A 20,029-nucleotide genomic window follows, 5' to 3' on the forward strand; every position below is an offset into this window, starting at 1 on the left:
ACTGTTTATCAGGGCTGGTAATGGTAATTTTTCCCTCATCCTTCCCTCTTCTTCTATTCTCCACTCCGCCCTCTTACTTCTTCTCCTCACCTGCCTATCACATACCCCTGGTGCCCCTCCTCTTTCCTTTTCCAGTCCTGAAGAAGGGTCTTGGCCCAAATCGTCGACTGTTTATTCATTTCCACAGCTGCTGCCTGATCTCCAGCATTTTGTGTGTACGCTTCCTAAAACTTTCTTGTACCCTCTCCAGATTAATTTACAACAGTCTGACTGTCTTCCAGTTCACTGTTACTGAGACTAGTTATTAACAAAATTTAACTTTCACACATAAATCCTGGGTCCCTACTGCCTGAATAAAAACATACAATTATAACACAAGAAGCTTCTGTCTTCTTCCCCTTCCTCTCCAGTACTGATGAAGGGTCTTGGCCTGAAACGTTGACTGTTTATTCCTTTCCATAGATGCTGCCTGACCTGCTGAGTTCCTCCAGCATCTTGTGTGTTGCTCTGGATTTCCAGCATCCACAGAATCCCTTGTGTTCTTGTACTTGTCCAAGTGTCTTTTAAGTGTTGTTAACTACCGAGTGCAATCATTCCAACTATGTGCCTGGACTTGCTATAAAGACACCACTCATTCTACTACGCTCTGAGAGATAAAACCTGAGACTGCCCAACCTCTTCCAAAACGTCAGGCCTTTGAGTCATGGCAACATTCTCATAAAGGCAAGAGATTCCACAGATGCTGGAAACCCAGAGCAACACACACAAAATGCTGGAGGAACTCAGCAGGCCAGGCAGCATCTATGGAAAAGAGTACAGCAGATGTTTCGGGCCGAGACCCTTCGGCAGGACTTGCTGGGAACATTGTGCGTTACGCACAGGGTACCGGAGGAACTCACGGATGCTGAAGGGCAGCACGGTAGCATAACGGTTAGTGAGATTCTTTTACAGCTGGGGGCATCCCAGAGTTCAGAGTTCAGTTCCGGTACCACATAAAAGGAGTTTGTACATTTTCCCTGTGACCTTGGGGTGCTCCGATCTCCTCTCGCAGTCCAAAGACAAACCAGCCAGGAGGTTGATTGGTCATTGTAAATTGTCCTGTGATTAGGCTGGGTTAAACAGGGGGATTGCTGGGTGGTGTGACTCATTGGACCAGAGGGCCTGTTGGGTGGTGTGGTTTGTTGTATGTGTATATCGAAGACATTAAAAATATGTGCTATATGTGTTTGGTGCTGTGTTTGACTGTTGACATTGTATTTCACACTTGGCCCTGAAGGAACGTTATTTTGTTTGCTGTATTCATGGGTAATCATGCACGGTCGAAGGACAATTAAACACTTAAACTTGAAATTTCTGTGCAGGTGCCAATCTCCAGTCCACGCTGACACACTTTGTCCAAAGATACACACAGGCACTTGCACAAATCGTATCTTTATTCTGTCCTATATACTGCACATAACACAATGCGATATCCAAGTCCATTTATAACTGCTCTCTTCTGCCATACCGGGGTTGTCATAAGAAGGGAACTGTCACAAAACATCAATGTCAGACAGAAGAGTATACTTTAAGCACGTCATTAAAGGACCCGTCTCTATAGTATCCCGCCAACTTCAGAATAGTACATCTCAGATAAATAAAGTACATCTCATAGCAAATAATTAGTTTTAATGGGAAATATTAATCAGGGCACAGGGCAGGGTTTCCCTGCTCTTCCTTACGCAGTGCCGAGGAAGGGGGGGTGGGGGCTCGTTTAATGCTTCTCCCTTCTTCCTGCCCAGGACAGATTATTTCCCTCAGGTCCCTGGGGCAGGACTTGAACCCATGAACTTGCCATCACCTCCAGGTGCAAGGTGCAGGGTTCCTCCCTCAGTGTAAGCAGACAGGGTAGACACAATTTCCTGACCCTCCGGTCACACTCACACACACACACACATACACACACACACGAGGCTCCTCTATGCTCCCTGTGCCAATGGGAGTGAGGGTCAAGGGCTGGCTGAGGGCGAGGAGGCTAGGCATTTTTTATAAGAAGGGTGTGGGCGACAGGTCGTGCTGCCTCTGCCCCCAAGCCGCGCCCGAGGCTCCCCATCACACGATCGTGCGGGCGAGGGATCTGCCCTCCCCGGCTGTCTCCTTCAGTTCGGCCTGTGGGATCATCGGGAGTGCCACGTCACGCCCGCGCCGAGCCACTCGCTCGTAAGGCGGGGCCTGATCCGATGGCAACGAGGCGGTGGAGACGGACGAGACGGCTTCCTGCTGGCTCTCCGGGGCCGTTGCCGGACCGTCCGTGCAGCCTCCGCTCTCCAGGACGGAGGGTTCCTGCTCGGAGGGGAGTCGGGGGGTCGGATCACGTCTTTGCCAGGGGTCGGTCAAGGAGTACGGCGGAGGGTCATCCTCTGGGAGGTACATTCCTGGCCCCGTGTCACGGACACAGTCTTCATAGCTGGAGAGAGAAGGACAGCAGTTTAGATGTGAGACATTAGACAAACAGGCCGAGGGGGCACCTGACAGGGGTGCAAAATCAGGAAGCCACCTTTCAGCTATTTATTGAAATTAGAAGTGTTTTATTGATTTTAGATTTCTGAATGGACCATGAACACATTACTACTACCTCATGACTCCCGGTGAAGGGTTTCAACCTGGAACGTCCTCACTACCTCCTCCCATAGAGGCTGTCTGGCCTGCTGAGTTCTGCCAGCATTTTGTGTTTTTAATACTACCTCACAATTTTTTTTTGCATTTTTTGTACTAACTTAATTTGTAAGTATTGATTATAATTTATCGTATTTCTTCTACAATCTGTTTTTAATGGATTCTATTATGTTTCTTTGTTTTGTGGCTGCCTGTAAAGAGACAAATCTCAAGGTTGTGTACAGTATACATACTTTGATAATAAATGCACTTGGTATATTTTATGTGTTACACTGTACTGCTGCCACAAAACAACGTAATTCATAACAAACCTCAGGGATAGTAAATCTGATTCTGAAAAATCTTTATATCGAGCAGATGAGATGACTGCAATGCCCTTTTTACTGGCCAAACTTCTATTGTCTATTGTCTAACTTCAACTCATTCAGAACACCACTGCTAGACTTCTAACTAACACCAGGATGATGGGACATATCCCTCCTGTACTAGCTACTCTGCATTGGCTTCCTGTATCTTTTAGAATTGATCTTTAAGTTCTCTTGTTTCTAAAGCTCTTTATGGCTGGGAGCAGAGCGCATCGCAGAGTCATTTTTGTTTTATAATCCTGCTCGAGCTCTCTGATCTTTTTCCGCTGTTCTCTTAAAGTTGAACAATTTCCCTTGAAAGATGACTGGCAGCTCAGCCTTTTTGAGAGCTAAGCTCCTAAATTGGAATTCAATACCAAGGGGACACAGACTCAGCTGACATTTCTAAACATCAGCTCAAAACCGATTTAACCTTGCTTTTAACTAACATCTTTTTTGTCTTTTACTTTTATGGTTGCACTTTATGCCATTGTAAAGCACTTTGAATGACATCATTTTATGAAATGTTCCTTATAAATAAGTTATTATTACTATTAATATTATTATTGTCACACGACAGTGAAAAACCTGTCTTGCACACCGATCAGACCATTACACGGCGGATCGAGTTAGGACAAGGGGGTGCTGAATAAAGTGTAACAGCTACGGAGGAGGTGCAGTGAAGGTATCCAGGAAGGTGCAAACACTCCTGAAACTCACTCAGAGTTTCAGTTCCACTACAGGAAGGATGAGGAGGCTTTGGACAGGTGCAGAAGGTCAGGATGCTGCCTGGATCAGCCATAAGGACAGGTTGGACAACATTGGGTTGCTTTTGCTGGAGTGCGAAGAGGGTGAAGGGTGATCTGATAGAATTTATACAACTATGGCACAGTACAGGCCCTTCAGCCCACAATGTTGTGCTGAACTTTTAACCTACTCCAAAATCAATCTTCTCCCCCCTTCCACATGGCCCTCCATTTGCTATCATCCATGTGCCTATCTAAGAGTTTCTTAAATGAAACCCAATGTATCTCCCTCTGCCACCATTCCTGCAGCGTGTTCCATGCACCCACGACTCCGTAAGAAACCTACGTCTGACATCTCCTCAGAGCTCCCCTCCAATCACCTTAAAGTTATGTCCCTTTGTACTAGCCACTTCCACCCTGGGAAAATGTCCCTGGCTGTCCACTCTATCTATGCCTCTTACCATTGTATAAACTTCTATCAAGTCACCTCTCATCCTCCTTCACTCCACAGCAAACAGCCCTAGCTCACTTTACCTTTCCTTGTAAAACGTGCTCTCTAATCCAGGCAGCATAATTCTTCTCTGCACCTTCTTTAAAGCTTCCATATCCTTCCTATAATGAAGTGACTAGATCTAAATGCAATATTCCAAGTGTGTTTTCACCAGGGTTTTTATCAAGCTGTAACAATACCTCACAGTTCTCGAACTTAATTCTGTGACTAATGAGGGCTAAAACATCATATACCTTGTTAACAACTTTATCATCCTTCAGGACATAGACCCCTAGACCCCTTTGTTCCTCCATGCTTCTAAAAATCCTGCCACACTGCAGAGAAAGCAGCGTCCATTATCATAGACCCCCACCATCCAGGCCATGCTCTCTTCTCACTATTACCATTGGGCAAGAGGTACAGGAGCTTTATGTCCACATCAGCAGGTTCAGGAACAGTTATTATCCCTCAACCATCAGGCTTCGGAACCAGTGAGGGTAACTTCACTCACCACAATCCTGAACTGACCCTATAACCTACAGACTCACTTTCAAGGACTCTGCAACTCATGTTCTCAGAATTATTTATTTACTTTTTCTACTTGCACAATATGTCTTCTTTTGCAAATTGGCTGTTTGTCAGTCTTCGCTAGTGTGAAGAGCTTGAGGGTGGCTGCGGGCTGGATGACAGAATCTGAGTCCTTCGCTGCAGCTGGGTTCTAGTGTGAGGTATGATTTTCTCTTTCGACTGTTTAAGTGCTGGCCCAGATTGGAGGCGAGAGCCGATTTCACTCACTTTCCGCGATCTTTGCTCCTCTCTCCGGGGCGTGGAGCCTTTCGCTGTTCCACTGTTTCATTCTCAGTTCTTTCAAGAATCATTTGATTCTTCATCATGCTAAGGCAATGAATACTGCCCTGGCTGCTGTGTTCCATGCTCCATAATATGACAAACTGATAAATGAGGTTTTGGGCCTACTGCAGGGTTCAGATCTGAGGACTCAACTTTGGTTTGGAATGCTGTTGTTGTTCACTTAAATTTGTTTATTTCTCTTGTGCACTGAGTCTTGGTCTATCATTATTTTTATACTTTTATTTCTTTAATTGGATTCTTTCGGGTTTCTTGCTTTGTGGCTACCTGTGAGCAAGCAGATCTCAAGGTTGTATAACTTATACATACAGATAGACAGACAAACATACTTTATTGATCCCGAGGGAAACTGGGTTTTGTTACAGCCACACAAACCAAGAATAGTGAAGAAATATTGCAATATAAAACCATAAATAATTAAATAATAATAAGTTAATCATGCCAAGTGGAAATAAGTCCAGGACCAGCCTATCGGCTCAGGGTGTCTGACACTCCGAGGGAGGAGTTGTAAAGTTTGATGGCCACAGGTAAGAATGATTTCCTATGACACTCAGTGTTACATCTCAGTGGAATGAGTCCCTGGCTGAATGTACTCCTGTGCCTAACCAGTACATTATGGAGTGGATGGGAGTCATTGTCCAAGATGGCATGCAACTTGGACAGCACCCTCTTTTCAGACACCACCGTCAGAGAGTCCAGTTCCACCCCCACAACATCACTGGCCTTACAAATGAGGAATGAATACATTCTTTGATAACAAATGATTTTTAATTTTTGAATCTTGTATGGCTTTCACAAACTCTGTTGTATTTCTTTACTCTCCTGTGAGTGCCAGTTTAAAAAAATTATTTCATGGATAAAATGGAGCCAGTGCCGATCCTGCAGACAGCTGACGAAACTACTTCTGTTTCTTTTTTAGGTATGCAATTGATCGCAGTCTGTAATTTCCATTTTGACAATGTATTTTTGGGCTGACTGAGCGACCTAGTGCTGTTGCTGTCTCCTGGGGAAGTCGGCGAGGTTGAGAGCAGAGTTTCCTAATGGTGGACGGTGAACCCTTGGTTAGGACGTTGAGCTAGATGGAAATTGACGAGGGTCAGAGCGGAAGTGCTCACTGGGTTTGAACGGTTTCTATCTCACTGCTGCCGGAGGAAGATGCAGGTTCAATGCCTCGGCACGACTCGCGGCTGCAGGACTTTTTTTTTGGGGGGGGGGTCTCTGCAGTTTGATGTTTAACATTCTCAGTGCTGAACGCGCTCCGCAGTTTTTGGAGGGACTTCGTGGTTTGCGTCCCGTGTGTTTCTGGTTGCTCTTCGTTTTTGCTACTTGCGTGATGTGATTGAACCATTTCTGCATGGAACTGGCTCTGCGGCTGAGGCCTGCAGTCATCAACACCTCACTAAACTGGACTGACTCAGTGGCTGTGGCGCCTGGACCGTTGCAGAGATTCTGCGCTTTGACCTTCAATACTCTGTGTGTTACTTGCACATATTTTTGCTGCTTGTGCGATTTGTTCCTTTCTTCACATGTTGGGTGTTTGATGTTCTCTTTCAACACGTTCCATGGCGTTTCTTTGTTTTGTGGCTGCCGGCGAATCTCAGCGTTGTACACCATATGCAAACTTTGATAATAAATGCACTTAGAAACTTTGAAAAATGAATCTCAAGCTAGTAAATGGTGACATACACATATTTTGATAATAAATTTACTTCAGCCTGTATTCTGTCTTCAATTCTGACTTTACAAAGCGAGTCACCAGACATTTTTTTCTGCACTCTTGTCACCTTCCTTTGTACTACCTCATGCACTGTAGTAATGAGATGATCTGCTTAGACAGCGTGCAAAACACAAGTTTTCCACTGTACCTCAGTGTATGTGACAATAATAAAACAGCTTTACAAATTTAACTCGGAGAATTCCCGTTACTTCATCTTTTACTCCCTTTCCAAAGACCTTGCAACCTGTTTCCACTGCCCTTTTGGGAATCATGTTCCAGCTCACTCTAATGCACCATGTTTAAAAATAGATCTGCCCTCTTGCGACTTGCAATGAATAAGTGTCACTGTTTACTAACCCCCGCTCCCAGCAGAAGCAACTCCCGCATCCTCATGTGGTTTCTGTTTAGCGTTTGTTTTGACGTGTTGCAGCTTTTAGCTAGGGCTGGTTTGCAGTTGATTTACATTAATATTGCAAACTTCACGACCTCATTGTAGCACGAGTAACTGTCGCTAAGGAGAAAACAAGCCAATGACTTCTATTCCCAGCCAGCTCCCATCAAAGACCAGGTCGCAGGTTTCACTTTTACCCCACTCTGCTGAGGAATTCATTGTTTCTGTTGCATTTCCTGTACTTACAGTGATTGCAGTAACCTTACACTCATTGTCAGTCAGACCAAAGAGCTGATTGTGGACTTCAGAAAGGGTAAGACGAGGAAACACATATCAGTCGTCATACAGGGATCAGAAGAGGAGAGAGTGAGCAATTTCAATTCCTTGGGTGTTAACATCTCTGAGGGCCCTAACCTGGACTTGACATATGGATGAAGCTGTAATGAAGGCAAGGCAGCAGCTAATTTCATTAGGGGATTGAGAAGATTCGGTTTGTCACCTAAAACACTCAAAAATTTCTATGTAAGTACCATGGAGAGCATTCTGACAGGCTGCATCACCGTCTGGTATGGGGGCGGTGGGGAGGCTACCGCACAGGATCGAAGTAAGCTGCAGAAAGTTGTAAAATTAGTCAGCTCCATCATGGGTACCAGTCTCCATAGTATCCAAGACATCTTCAAGGAGTGGTGTCTCAGAAAGGCAGCGTCCATCGTTAAGGACCCCAATCACCCAGGATATGCACCTTCTCATTGCTACCATCAGAGAGAAGGTACAGATGCCTGAATGCACATACTCAGCGATTCAGGAACAGCTTCTTCCCCTCTGCCATCTGATTTATGAATGAACATTGAACCCATGAGCATTACACCTCTACTTTTTAAAATTTCTGTTTCTGCACTACTTATTTATTATATATACATACTATAATTCAGGTTTTTTTTCTATATTATCATGTATTGCATTGCACGGCTGCCCAAGGTTAACAAATTGCATAACACATGCCGCTGATATTAAACCTGATTCTGATTCTGAAAATGATTCTCAGGTTTGTATATGATGATACATATGCACTTTGATAATAAACTTACTTAGAACTTTGAATGGGCTAGGAATCCAGGGATAAACTTCACTCATTAAAATAATAATCTAAATCTTTTACAAACACAGGCAAGAGATTGCAGACAAAATTGCAATTGCAGATTGCAGATAAAAGTAAATTTATTATCTAAGTATGCATACACTCAGTGGCCACTTTATTAGACACCTCCTGTACTTAATATGGGTGATGGGGTGGAGATTTGTCTCTACCAAAGGAGGTGTCAGGCACTCCTTCCCTCAACTAGCCTGCAGGCACCCCTGAGCAAGGCATAGCACCTGTTTAGCCCCTCCACCCCGATCAGGGTCACATGAAGCCTGGGAGCAGGTGATGGATGGTCTTATGAGCAGCTGGCGCTTATCACAAGTCCTGGTCATGTGACCACTGACACCAGGCAGACAATCTCTGAAGAGTATTAATAATGGCAGGGGTCACCCGTCTTGTAAAGACATTGCCCAGCAGAAGGCAATGGCAAACCACTTCTGTAGGAACATTTGCCAAGAACAATCATGGTCGTGGGAAGACGATGGATTGCATGTGTCTGTACCATCGATTGCTGGCCACTGTCACTCAGGGTCTTGGACTATATATGTTTTCTTTTGAGTGAATATGTTTCTTTGCTCGGTATTTTGAATAATGGTACTTGCTATTTTTGAATGTTTGCATCTGGCCCCAGAGGAAAGCTGTCTCGTTCAGCTGTATCTATGTATGGTTTGAATGATAACTAAAATTGATTTGCTTCGGCAAAGTGAGTGAATCTGCAGATGCTGGAAATAAATAAAAACACAAAATGCTGGCAGAACTCAGCAGGCCAGACAGCATCTATGGGAGGAGGTAGTGACGACGTTTCAGGCCGAAATCCTGGGTTTTATTGATTTGCTTTGATTGGCTATGTCATACAACATAATGATGCACCTAATAAACTGGTCACTTAGTGTATGCTCTTCTGCTGCTGGTTCAACGTCTTGTGTTTAGAGATGCTTTTCTGCACACCACTGTTGTAACGCGTGGTCATCTGAGTTACCGTCACCTTCCCGTCAGCTTCCAGATGAGGTGACACCTCCCTTGTGAATCTGTTGGGGTGTGCTCCTGGTGTGGCCTCCTGTGTATCGGTGAGACCCAATGCAGCTTGGGAGACCACATCACCAAGAGCCTGTGCTCCGTCTGCTGGAAGAAGCAGGATCGCCCAGTGACAATCCATTTTAGTTCCACTTCCCATTCCCATTCTGGTATGTCCATCCACGGCCACCTCTACAGTTGTGCTGAGGCCACACACAGGTGGAGGAACACCTTATATTCCATCTAAGTAGTCTCCAACTTGATGGCATGAACATCGATTTCTCAGACTTCTGGTAATGCACTTCCCTCCCCATCCCTTTTTCCCTCTCTCACCTTATCACCGTGCCTTCCCATCACCTCCCACTGGTACCCCTCCCCCCTTTTCTTTCTTCCATGGCCTTCTGCTCTCTCCTATCAGACTCCCCTTCTCCAGCCCTGTATCTCTTTCACCAATCAACTTCCCAGCTCTTTACTTCAGCCCCAACTCCCAGTTTCACCTTGTGTTTCTCTCTCCTCTCCCCCACCTTTTAAATCTAATCATCTTTTTTTCTCCAGCCCTGTTGAAGGGTCTCAGCCCAAAACGTCGACTGTACTCTTTTCCATAGTTGCCGCCCAGCCTGTTGAGTTCCTCCAGCATTTTGTGTGTGTTGCTTGGATCCAGCATCTGCAGATTTTCTCTTGTTTGAACTTGAATCAGTCTGACCATTCTCCTCTGACCTCTCTCACTAACAAAGCGTTTTCACCAACAGAACTGCTACTCACTGGATATCCTTTGTTTTTTTCTCACACCATTCTCTGTAAACTCTACAGACTGTATTGTGTGAAAATCCCAGGATATCATCAGTTTCTGAGATACTCCTTCCATGGTCAACAATCATTCCATGGTCAAAGTCAATCTTTCTATGGTCAAAGACAATCATTCCATGGTCAAAGTCAATCATTCCAACAATCATTCCCATGGTCAAAGACAATCATTCCATGGTCAAAGTCAATCATTCCAACAGTCATTCCCATGGTCAAAGCCAATCATTCCAACAATCATTTCATGGTCAAAGTCAATCATTCCAACAATCATTCCCATGGTCAAAGACAATCATTCCATGGTCAAAGTCAATCATTCCATGGTCAAAGTCAATCATTCCAACAATCATTCCCATGGTCAAAGACAATCATTCCCATGGTCAAAGTCAATCATTCCAACAATCATTCCCATGGTCAAAGACAATCATTCCATGGTCAAAGTCAATCATTCCATGGTCAAAGTCAATCATTCCAACAATCATTCCATGGTCAAACACAATCATTCCATGGTCAAAGACAATCATTCCATGGTCAAAGTCAATCATTCCAACAATCATTCCCATGGTCAAAGTAAATCATTCCAACCATCATTCCCATGGTCAAAGACAATCATTCCATGGTCAAAGTCAATCATTCCATGGTCAAAGTCAATCATTCCAACAATCATTCCATGGTCAAACACAATCATTCCATGGTCAAAGACAATCATTCCCATGGTCAAAGTCAATCATTCCAACAATCATTCCCATGGTCAAAGACAATCCTTCCATGGTCAAAGTCAATCATTCCAACAATCATTCCCATGGTCAAAGACAATCATTCCATGGTCAAAGTCAATCATTCCAACAATCATTCCCATGGTCAAAGTCAATCATTCCAACAATCATTCCCATGGTCAAAGACAATCATTCCATGGTCAAAGTCAATCATTCCAACAATCATTCCCATGGTCAAAGACAATCATTCCAACAATCATTCCCATGGTCAAAGACAATCATTCCATGGTCAAAGCCAATCATTCCATGGTCAAAGTCAATCATTCCAACAATCATTCCATGGTCAAAGACAATCATTCCAATAATCATTCCCATGGTCAAAGCCAATCATTCCAACAATCATTCCATGGTCAAACACAATCATTCCATGCTCAAAGACAATCATTCCAACAATCATTCCCATGGTCAAAGACAATCATTCCAATAATCATTCCCATGATCAAAGTCAATCTTTCCAACAATCATTCCCGTGGTCAAAGACAATCATTCCAATAATCATTCCCATGGTCAAAGTCAATCATTCCATGGTCAAAGACAATCATTCCAACAATCATTCCATGGTCAAAGTCAATCATTCCAACAATCAATTCATGGTCAAAGACAATCATTCCAATAATCATTCCCATGGTCAAAGATAATCATTCCAATAATCATTCCCATGGTCAAAGACAATCATTCCAATGATCATTTCATGGTCAAAGACAATCATTCCAATAATCATTCCCGTGGTCAAAGACAATCATTCCTACAATCATTCCCATGGTCAAAGACAATCATTTCATGGTCAAAGACAATCATCCCAATAATCATTCCCATGGTCAAATACAATCATTCCAATAATCATTCCCATGGTCAAAGACAATCATTCCAATAATCATTCCCATGGTCAAAGACAATCATTCCAACAATCATTCCCATGGTCAAAGACAATCATTCCAATAATCATTCCCATGGTCAAAGTCAATCATTCCCATGGTCAAAGTCAATCATTCCAACAATCATTTCATGGTCAAAGACAATCATTCCAATAATCATTCCCGTGGTCAAAGACAATCATTCCTACAATCATTCCCATGGTCAAAGACAATCATTTCATGGTCAAAGACAATCATCCCAATAATCATTCCCATGGTCAAATACAATCATTCCAATAATCATTCCCATGGTCAAAGACAATCATTCCAATAATCATTCCCATGGTCAAAGACAATCATTCCAACAATCATTCCCATGGTCAAAGACAATCATTCCAATAATCATTCCCATGGTCAAAGTCAATCATTCCCATGGTCAAAGTCAATCATTCCAACAATCATTTCATGGTCAAAGACAATCATTCCTACAATCATTCCCATGGTCAAAGACAATCATTCCAATAATCATTCCCATGGTCAAAGTCAATCATTCCCATGGTCAAAGTCAATCATTCCAACAATCATTTCATGGTCAAAGACAATCATTCCTACAATCATTCCCATGGTCAAAGACAATCATTCCAATAATCATTCCCATGGTCAAAGACAATCATTCCAATAATCATTCCCATGGTCAAAGACAATCATTCCATGGTCACAGCCATTCATTCCAACAATCATTTCATGGTCAGAGCGAATCATTCCAACAATCATTCCCATGGTCAAAGACAATCATTCCAATAATCATTCCCGTGGTCAAAGACAATCATTCCTACAATCATTCCCATGGTCAAAGTCAATCATTCCAACAATCATTTCATGGTCAAAGACAATCATTCCTACAATCATTCCCATGGTCAAAGACAATCATTCCAATAATCATTCCCATGGTCAAAGTCAATCATTCCAACAATCATTCCCATGGTCAAAGTCAATCATTCCAACAATCATTCCCATGGTCAAAGTCAATCATTCCAACAATCATTCCCATGGTCAAAGACAATCATTCCATGGTCAAAGTCAATCATTCCAACAATCATTCCCATGGTCAAAGCCAATCATTCCATGGTCAAAGTCAATCATTCCAACAATCATTCCATGGTCAAAGACAATCATTCCAATAATCATTCCCATGGTCAAAGACAATCATTCCAACAATCATTCCATGGTCAAACACAATCATTCCATGCTCAAAGACAATCATTCCAATAATCATTCCCATGGTCAAAGCCAATCATTCCAACAATCATTCCATGGTCAAACACAATCATTCCATGGACAAAGTCAATCATTCCAACAATCATTCCATGGTCAAAGTCAATCATTCCAACAATCATTCCCATGATCAAAGTCAATCATTCCAACAATCATTCCCGTGGTCAAAGACGATCATTCCAATAATCATTCCCATGGTCAAAGACAATCATTCCATGGTCACAGCCATTCATTCCAACAATCATTTCATGGTCAGAGCGAATCATTCCAACAATCATTCCCATGGTCAAAGTCAATCATTCCAACAATCATTCCCATGGTCAAAGACAATCATTCCCATGGTCAAAGTCAATCATTCCAACAATCATTCCCATGGTCAAAGCCAATCATTCCATGGTCAAAGTCAATCATTCCAACAATCATTCCATGGTCAAAGACAATCATTCCAATAATCATTCCCATGGTCAAAGCCAATCATTCCAACAATCATTCCATGGTCAAACACAATCATTCCATGGTCAAAGTCAATCATTCCAATAATCATTCCCATGGTCAAAGACAGTCATTCCAATAATCATTCCCATGGTCAAAGTCAATCATTCCATGGTCAAAGACAATCATTCCAACAATCATTCCATGGTCAAAGACAATCATTCCAATAATCATTCCCATGATCAAAGTCAATCTTTCCAACAATCATTCCCGTGGTCAAAGACGATCATTCCAATAATCATTCCCATGGTCAAAGTCAATCATTCCATGGTCAAAGACAATCATTCCAACTATCATTCCCATGGTCAAAGTCAATCATTCCAACAATCAATTCATGGTCAAAGACAATCATTCCAATAATCATTCCCATGGTCAAAGTCAATCATTCCAACAATCATTTCATGGTCAAAGACAATCATTCCAACAATCATTCCCATGGTCAAAGACAATCATTCCAATAATCATTCCCATGGTCAAAGACAATCATTCCATGGTCAAAGACAATCATTCTATGGTCAAAGACAATCATTCCAATAATTATTCCCATGATCAAAGTCAATCATTCCAACAATCATTCCCGTGGTCAAAGACAATCATTCCAACAATCATTCCATGGTCAAAGACAATCATTCCAACAATCATTCCCATGGTCAAAGACAATCATTCCAACAATCATTCCCGTGGTCAAAGTCAATCATTCCAACAATCATTTCATGGTCAAAGACAATCATTCCTACAATCATTCCATGGTCAAAGACAATCATTCCAATAATTATTCCCATGATCAAAGTCAATCATTCCAACAATCATTTCATGGTCAAAGACAATCATTCCTACAATCATTCCATGGTCAAAGACAATCATTCCAATAATTATTCCCATGATCAAAGTCAATCATTCCAACAATCATTCCCGTGGTCAAAGACAATCATTCCAACAATCATTCCATGGTCAAAGACAATCATTCCAATAATCATTCCCATGGTCAAAATCAATCATTCCAACAATCATTTCATGGTCAAAGACAATCATTCCAATAATCATTCCCATGGTCAAAATCAATCATTCCAACAATCATTCCCATGGTCAAAGACAATCATTCCAATAATCATTCCCATGGTCAAAGTCAATCATTCCAACAATCATTTCATAGTCAAAGACAATCATTCCTACAATCATTCCCATAGTCAAAGACAATCATTCCAATAATCATTCCCATGGTCAAAGACAATCATTCCAACAATCATTTCATGGTCAAAGCCAATCATTCCAATAATCATTCCCATGGTCAAAGACAATCATTCCAATAATCATTCCCATGGTCAAAGGCAATCATTCCATGGTCACAGCCATTCATTCCAACAATCATTTCATGGTCAGAGCCAATCATTCCAACAATCATTCCATGGTCAAAGTCACTTAGATCACTTTTCTTCCCCATTCTGATGTTTGGTCTAAACAACAACTGAACCTCTTGACCATGCGTTTATGCATCGAGTTGCTGACACATGATTGGCTGATTAGATATTTGCATTAATGAGCAGGTGGACAGGTGTATCTAATAAAGTGGCCACTGAGTTTTAATGTGCGAGGAACTCAAGGAAAACTGCACTCATTAAAATGTGTAATTATATGGAATCATTTAAAAACACTGGCAGGCAGTGCAGTCAAAGTAAATTTATTATCAAAGTAAGTTATGTCACCATGTACAACCCTGAGATTCATTTTCTTACCAGCATTCATATAAACAAAGACTGACAAACAATGTGCAAAAGAAATTAAATAGTGTGATTAAAAAATACTGAGAATGTAGACTCCTTGAAAGTGAGAAGCTCAGAGTTGTGGTGAGTGGAGTTATCCACGCCGGTTCAAGAGGCTGATGGTTGTAGGGTAATAATTTATTTTATTTATTTATTGAGATACAGGGTGGAATATGCCCCCCTGGTCCCTTGAGCCGTACTGCCCAGCAACCCCTGATTTAATCCTAGTTTGATCACAGGACAATTTACAATGACCAATTAATCTACCAACCTTTAGACTGAGAGGGGAAACTGGAGAACCTGGAGAAACCCCATACGGTCACCAGGAGTACGTGCAAGGCCCTTACAGATGGCAGCAGGAACTGTTCCTGAACCTGGCGGTGTGGTGCTGAGGCTCCGATACCTCCTGCCTGATGGTGGTAGTCAAAGGTAGCATTTTTGTCAGCACTGTAAATGGAGTATTTGTTGTATTAGGGTCATGTAGCAGTAAACAGTCAATGTTTCGGACTGAGATCATTCCTCAACACTGGAAAGGGAGGGAGAAGATGGCAGAATATAAAGGGGAAGGTAGAAGGTGATAGGTGAAACCAGGTAAAGGGCTGGAGGTGAAGGGATCTTGGAGGAGAAGAGAGTGGACCTTGGGAGAGAGAGAAGGAGAGGGACACCAGGGGGAGGAGAAGAGAAGAGGTAAGAGGCCAAAGTGGAGAATAGAAGAAGAGGGAAAAAACCTACCAGAGGAAAAAATCGATGTTTATGCCATCCGTTTGGAGGCTTCCTAAATGGAATATACGGTTACAGCGCTATCAAGTCACCTATCCTCCCCTCCCCTCCAAAGAGAAGATTACAATTTCAAGATTCAAGTTTGCTTAATGTCACTTCCAGTACACGAGTGTAAAGGAGATTATATAATTGTTACTCCAGATCTGATTTAGTACAAAAAATTCACAATAACATAAAGACAGTGGGTACACCATATTCAAGGTTGCTGATGACACCATTGTTGTGGGCCAATTGAAAGCTGGTGATGAATCAGCATACAGGAGGGAGATAGAAAATCTGGCTGAGTAGTGTTACATCAACAACCTCTCACTCAATATTGGCAAGACCAAGGAACTAATTACAGACTTCAGGAGAGGTCCATGAGCCAGTCCTCATTGGAGGACCAGAAGTGGAGAGGGTTAGCAACTTTAAATTCCTGGGTGTCACTATTTCAGAGGGCCCACCCCGGACCCAGCACACAAGCACAATTGTGAAGAAAGTATGGCAGTGCCTTGACTTCCTTAGGAGTCTACAAAGATTTGGCATGACATCTGGAATATTGTCAAACTTCTGTGGGTGTGTAGTGGAGAGTGTGTAGAACAGCTGCATCATGGCCTGCTTGGTATGGAAACGCAAATGCCTTTGAACAGAAATCTTACGAAAAGGTAAAAGGTTTGGCCCAGTACCTCACGGGCAAAGCCCTCCCAACCACTGAGCGCATCTACTTGAAGCGCTGTCGTAGGAAATTACCACCCATCATCAGAGATCCACACCACCCAGGCCATGCTCTCTCATCGCTGCTGCCATTGGGTAGAAGGTACACGAGCACCACCAGGCTCAAGAACAGTTACTACTTCTCAACCACCAGGCTCTTGACTTAAAGGGGACAACTACACTGACTTGCCCCTTCATTCAAATATTCCCACAACCAAAGATTTCACTTCAAGGACTCTTTATCTCATTATCTCATGTTCTCATTCTTTATTGCTATCTATTTATATTTGCATTTGCACATTTTATTGACTTCTGCACTCTGGGTGAGCTTTTATTGATCCTGTTATAGCTACACTTCTTTAGATTTGCTGAGCATGCCTGCAAGAGAGTGAATCTCAGGGTTGTACATGGTGACATATATGGACGTTGATAATAACATTTACTCCGAACCTTGAAGAACATAAAAATAAAATAAACATTATAAATGTAAATATAAAAGACAGCTTATATACATAGATCAATTGTATGTCTGTAAATTGATGCTAGGCACAGGTGACTGACAGGAAATGATAAAGTAGTGGTGGTGGGTTAGTGGGTGGAGGTGTTGATCAGATTTACTGTTTGGGGAAAGTAACTGTTTTTGAGACTGGTGGTCCAGGTGTGGATGCTACGCGGCCTCCTCCCTGACGGGAGTGGAACAAACAGTCCACGAGCAGGGTCAGCAGGATCCTTCATGATATTACCACCGCTTTTCCAGCACCTTTCTGTATGTACGTCCCTGTAAAAGTATTTAGACTCAACTATTTGGTCACATAAATGAATATTACAAAATGAGTATTTAGATCAATTTAACTGAGAATTTTTATTTGTGAACCAAATGCTCCTTTTTTCACAGCAGAGCCCAAAAACCAGGGAAAATTGTAAGGCATGAAAAACCGAAAATTCAAGAACTGGAATGTCAACAGTTGAAAAGTATTCATCCCCCTGTGCTCAGTACTTAGTTGAACCACCTCTCACAGCTATTACACCCAGTAGTCTTTTTGGATATGCCACAATGTGATGGAGCAAGATTTACCCATTCCTCCTTGCAAAATTGCTCAAGCAGTGCCAGGTTAGTTGGAGAGTTGTGGGGAACAGCAATTTTGAGGTCTTGCCAGAGATGTTCCATTGGGTTAAGGTCAGGAATCTGACTGGGTCACTCAAGGACATCAATTTTCTTCATTTGAAACCACTCCATGGTTGCTCTGGCAATGTGCTTTAGGTCTTTGTCCTGCTGAAAGATGAACTTCCTCCCCAGTTTAAGCTTTCTGGCAGAGGCAAGCAGGTGTTTATCCAGGATCTATTTAGCAGCATTCATCTCCCCATCAATCCTGACCAGATTTCCAGTCCCTGCTACTGTACAGCATCCCCACAGCATGCTGCTACCTCCACCATACCTTACAGTGGGGATGGTGTTACCTGGCTGATGCATTGTATTAGATTTACGCCACATATACCAATTTTGACTCATCAGACCACAAGACCTTCTTCCACATCTTTACAATATCTTCTAAGTGACACTTATCAAAGTCTTTAGGGGCAAGGATAGTCTTTTGTTTTTAGCCAGGGCTTTGTCTTTGCCACTCTTACATAAGCACTGTACCCTTTTTGTGCAAAGCCTTAGAGGTTGTGAGCCATGAACTTCTACAGCTCTCTCAGAGTGACTGCTGGGTCACAGAAGCCTCTTCCAAGTGCCACTCTTCTCCGGTGACTAAGCTTGGAGGGTTGGCCTGACCCAAGGCAGTGTGGCTGTGATCTCAGGATGCACTGCACTGAACTCTGGGGTATGCTCAGTGCCTTTTAGACAGTCTTGTATCCTTCCCCAGCTTTGTTCTTCTCCTGACTTGCCTTTAATGCTCTTCTGTCTTCATTTTGGTTTGGTCTGTTGAAGATCTACCGTACTGTTGGACCATGCAGATGTATGGGGGGGAGGCAGGGGTGTATTTATTCTTATGAATTAATTGAAAACAAGAAGTGATCCTCCAACTTTTTACGTCGACAAATTGGGTGAGGTGGTGAGGTAATATATTGCACCTGAGAAAAGTTAGTGTAGTAACTACAAAGGGGATAAATACTTTTTCAGTCTCACAATTTTGGTTTTTAATTTCTAGTAGATTGTTGACAGGTTTTGGAATTTTTCTTTTGATTTAACATGATGCACAACGTTTTATAGATTATCTCAAAATTTCTCCTTCAATCTAATTTAAACTTAGAAATTTAGACAGTAAAACGTGAAAATATTGATGGGGGCAGAATACTTTTTGAAGTCATTGTATATGTCATTGGTGGTGGGTAGGCTGGTGCCAGTGTTGCATTGGACAGTCCGTTGTAGAGCCTTCCTGTCTGCCACAGTGCAGTTTCTGCACCAGGCAGTGATGCAGCATCTCTCTCCAGTGCACCTGTAGAAGGTCATGAGTAGTGATGTGAATAGATCAAGAGGTATTGGCGAGCTTTCTCAGTTGCGTGGCATGTGTTCTAGGACTATGAGAGGTTGTAAAAGCCCTAGATCACTTAACCTTTCCTCTTAAGATGTGGTCTCATCCTGATGCATCCTGGTAAATCTTCTGTGAACCACCTTTAAAGCTTCTACATCCTTCCTATAATGAGGTGACCAGAACTGAACACAATGTTCCAAGAATGGTCCAACCAGAGTTTTGTGGAGCTGCAACATCACATCACAGCTCTTGATATTTATCACGTTATGTCTTTGCCCTGCACTACTGCTGTAAAATAACATATTTCATGTCATGTAAGTCAGTGATAATAAACCTGATGCATATTCCGACAAAATGGATAGACTGAATAGCCTTCTTCTACAATTATAAAACATGACTCAATACAATTAACTTCCTATAATGCAATTAAGCAAAATGTACTGGAGCTGAGGCCAGGAAGTTTCTAAAATGTCAAGTGAAGCAAAGAGCATAGTTGTCTTTAACAGCCGTTGGATAAATGCCCAGGAATACGAGCAATAGGATGTACAGATGGCATTAGAGGAAATGAGACGGAGGATGCTCGCATGGACCCTGTTGTGTATTTAATGTTTCATTAAAATTTAAGTAATCTTGTGTATATTAAGCATTTTTGTTGATTAAGCATTCTTGTTTAAATAATTAATTACAGGTTATATGTAGAAATACAGTAATTGCAGATGTCAACACACTACCATTTGTACGTATGCACTTTGCTTAAAG

The 20,029-nt window shown here is 42.3% G+C and overlaps 1 protein-coding gene across 3 annotated transcripts in view; it reads right to left on the reverse strand.

The window, feature by feature from the left end:
• Nucleotides 1–1,421: 1,421 nt before the first annotated feature.
• The window catches only part of bean1 (brain expressed, associated with NEDD4, 1), a 97,367-nt gene continuing 78,759 nt past the window's right edge, over nt 1,422–20,029 (reverse strand). For all 3 annotated transcript variants that reach the window (XM_059992418.1, XM_059992417.1, XM_059992419.1), the window contains one exon: nt 1,422–2,446. In XM_059992418.1, the coding sequence (XP_059848401.1) occupies nt 2,092–2,446 (355 nt within the window). In that variant the 3' untranslated portion in view covers nt 1,422–2,091. The remainder of the gene's footprint in view (nt 2,447–20,029) is intronic.

This window comes from Hypanus sabinus, chromosome 17 (assembly GCF_030144855.1).
Source record: "Hypanus sabinus isolate sHypSab1 chromosome 17, sHypSab1.hap1, whole genome shotgun sequence".
Classification (NCBI taxonomy): domain Eukaryota; kingdom Metazoa; phylum Chordata; class Chondrichthyes; order Myliobatiformes; family Dasyatidae; genus Hypanus; species Hypanus sabinus.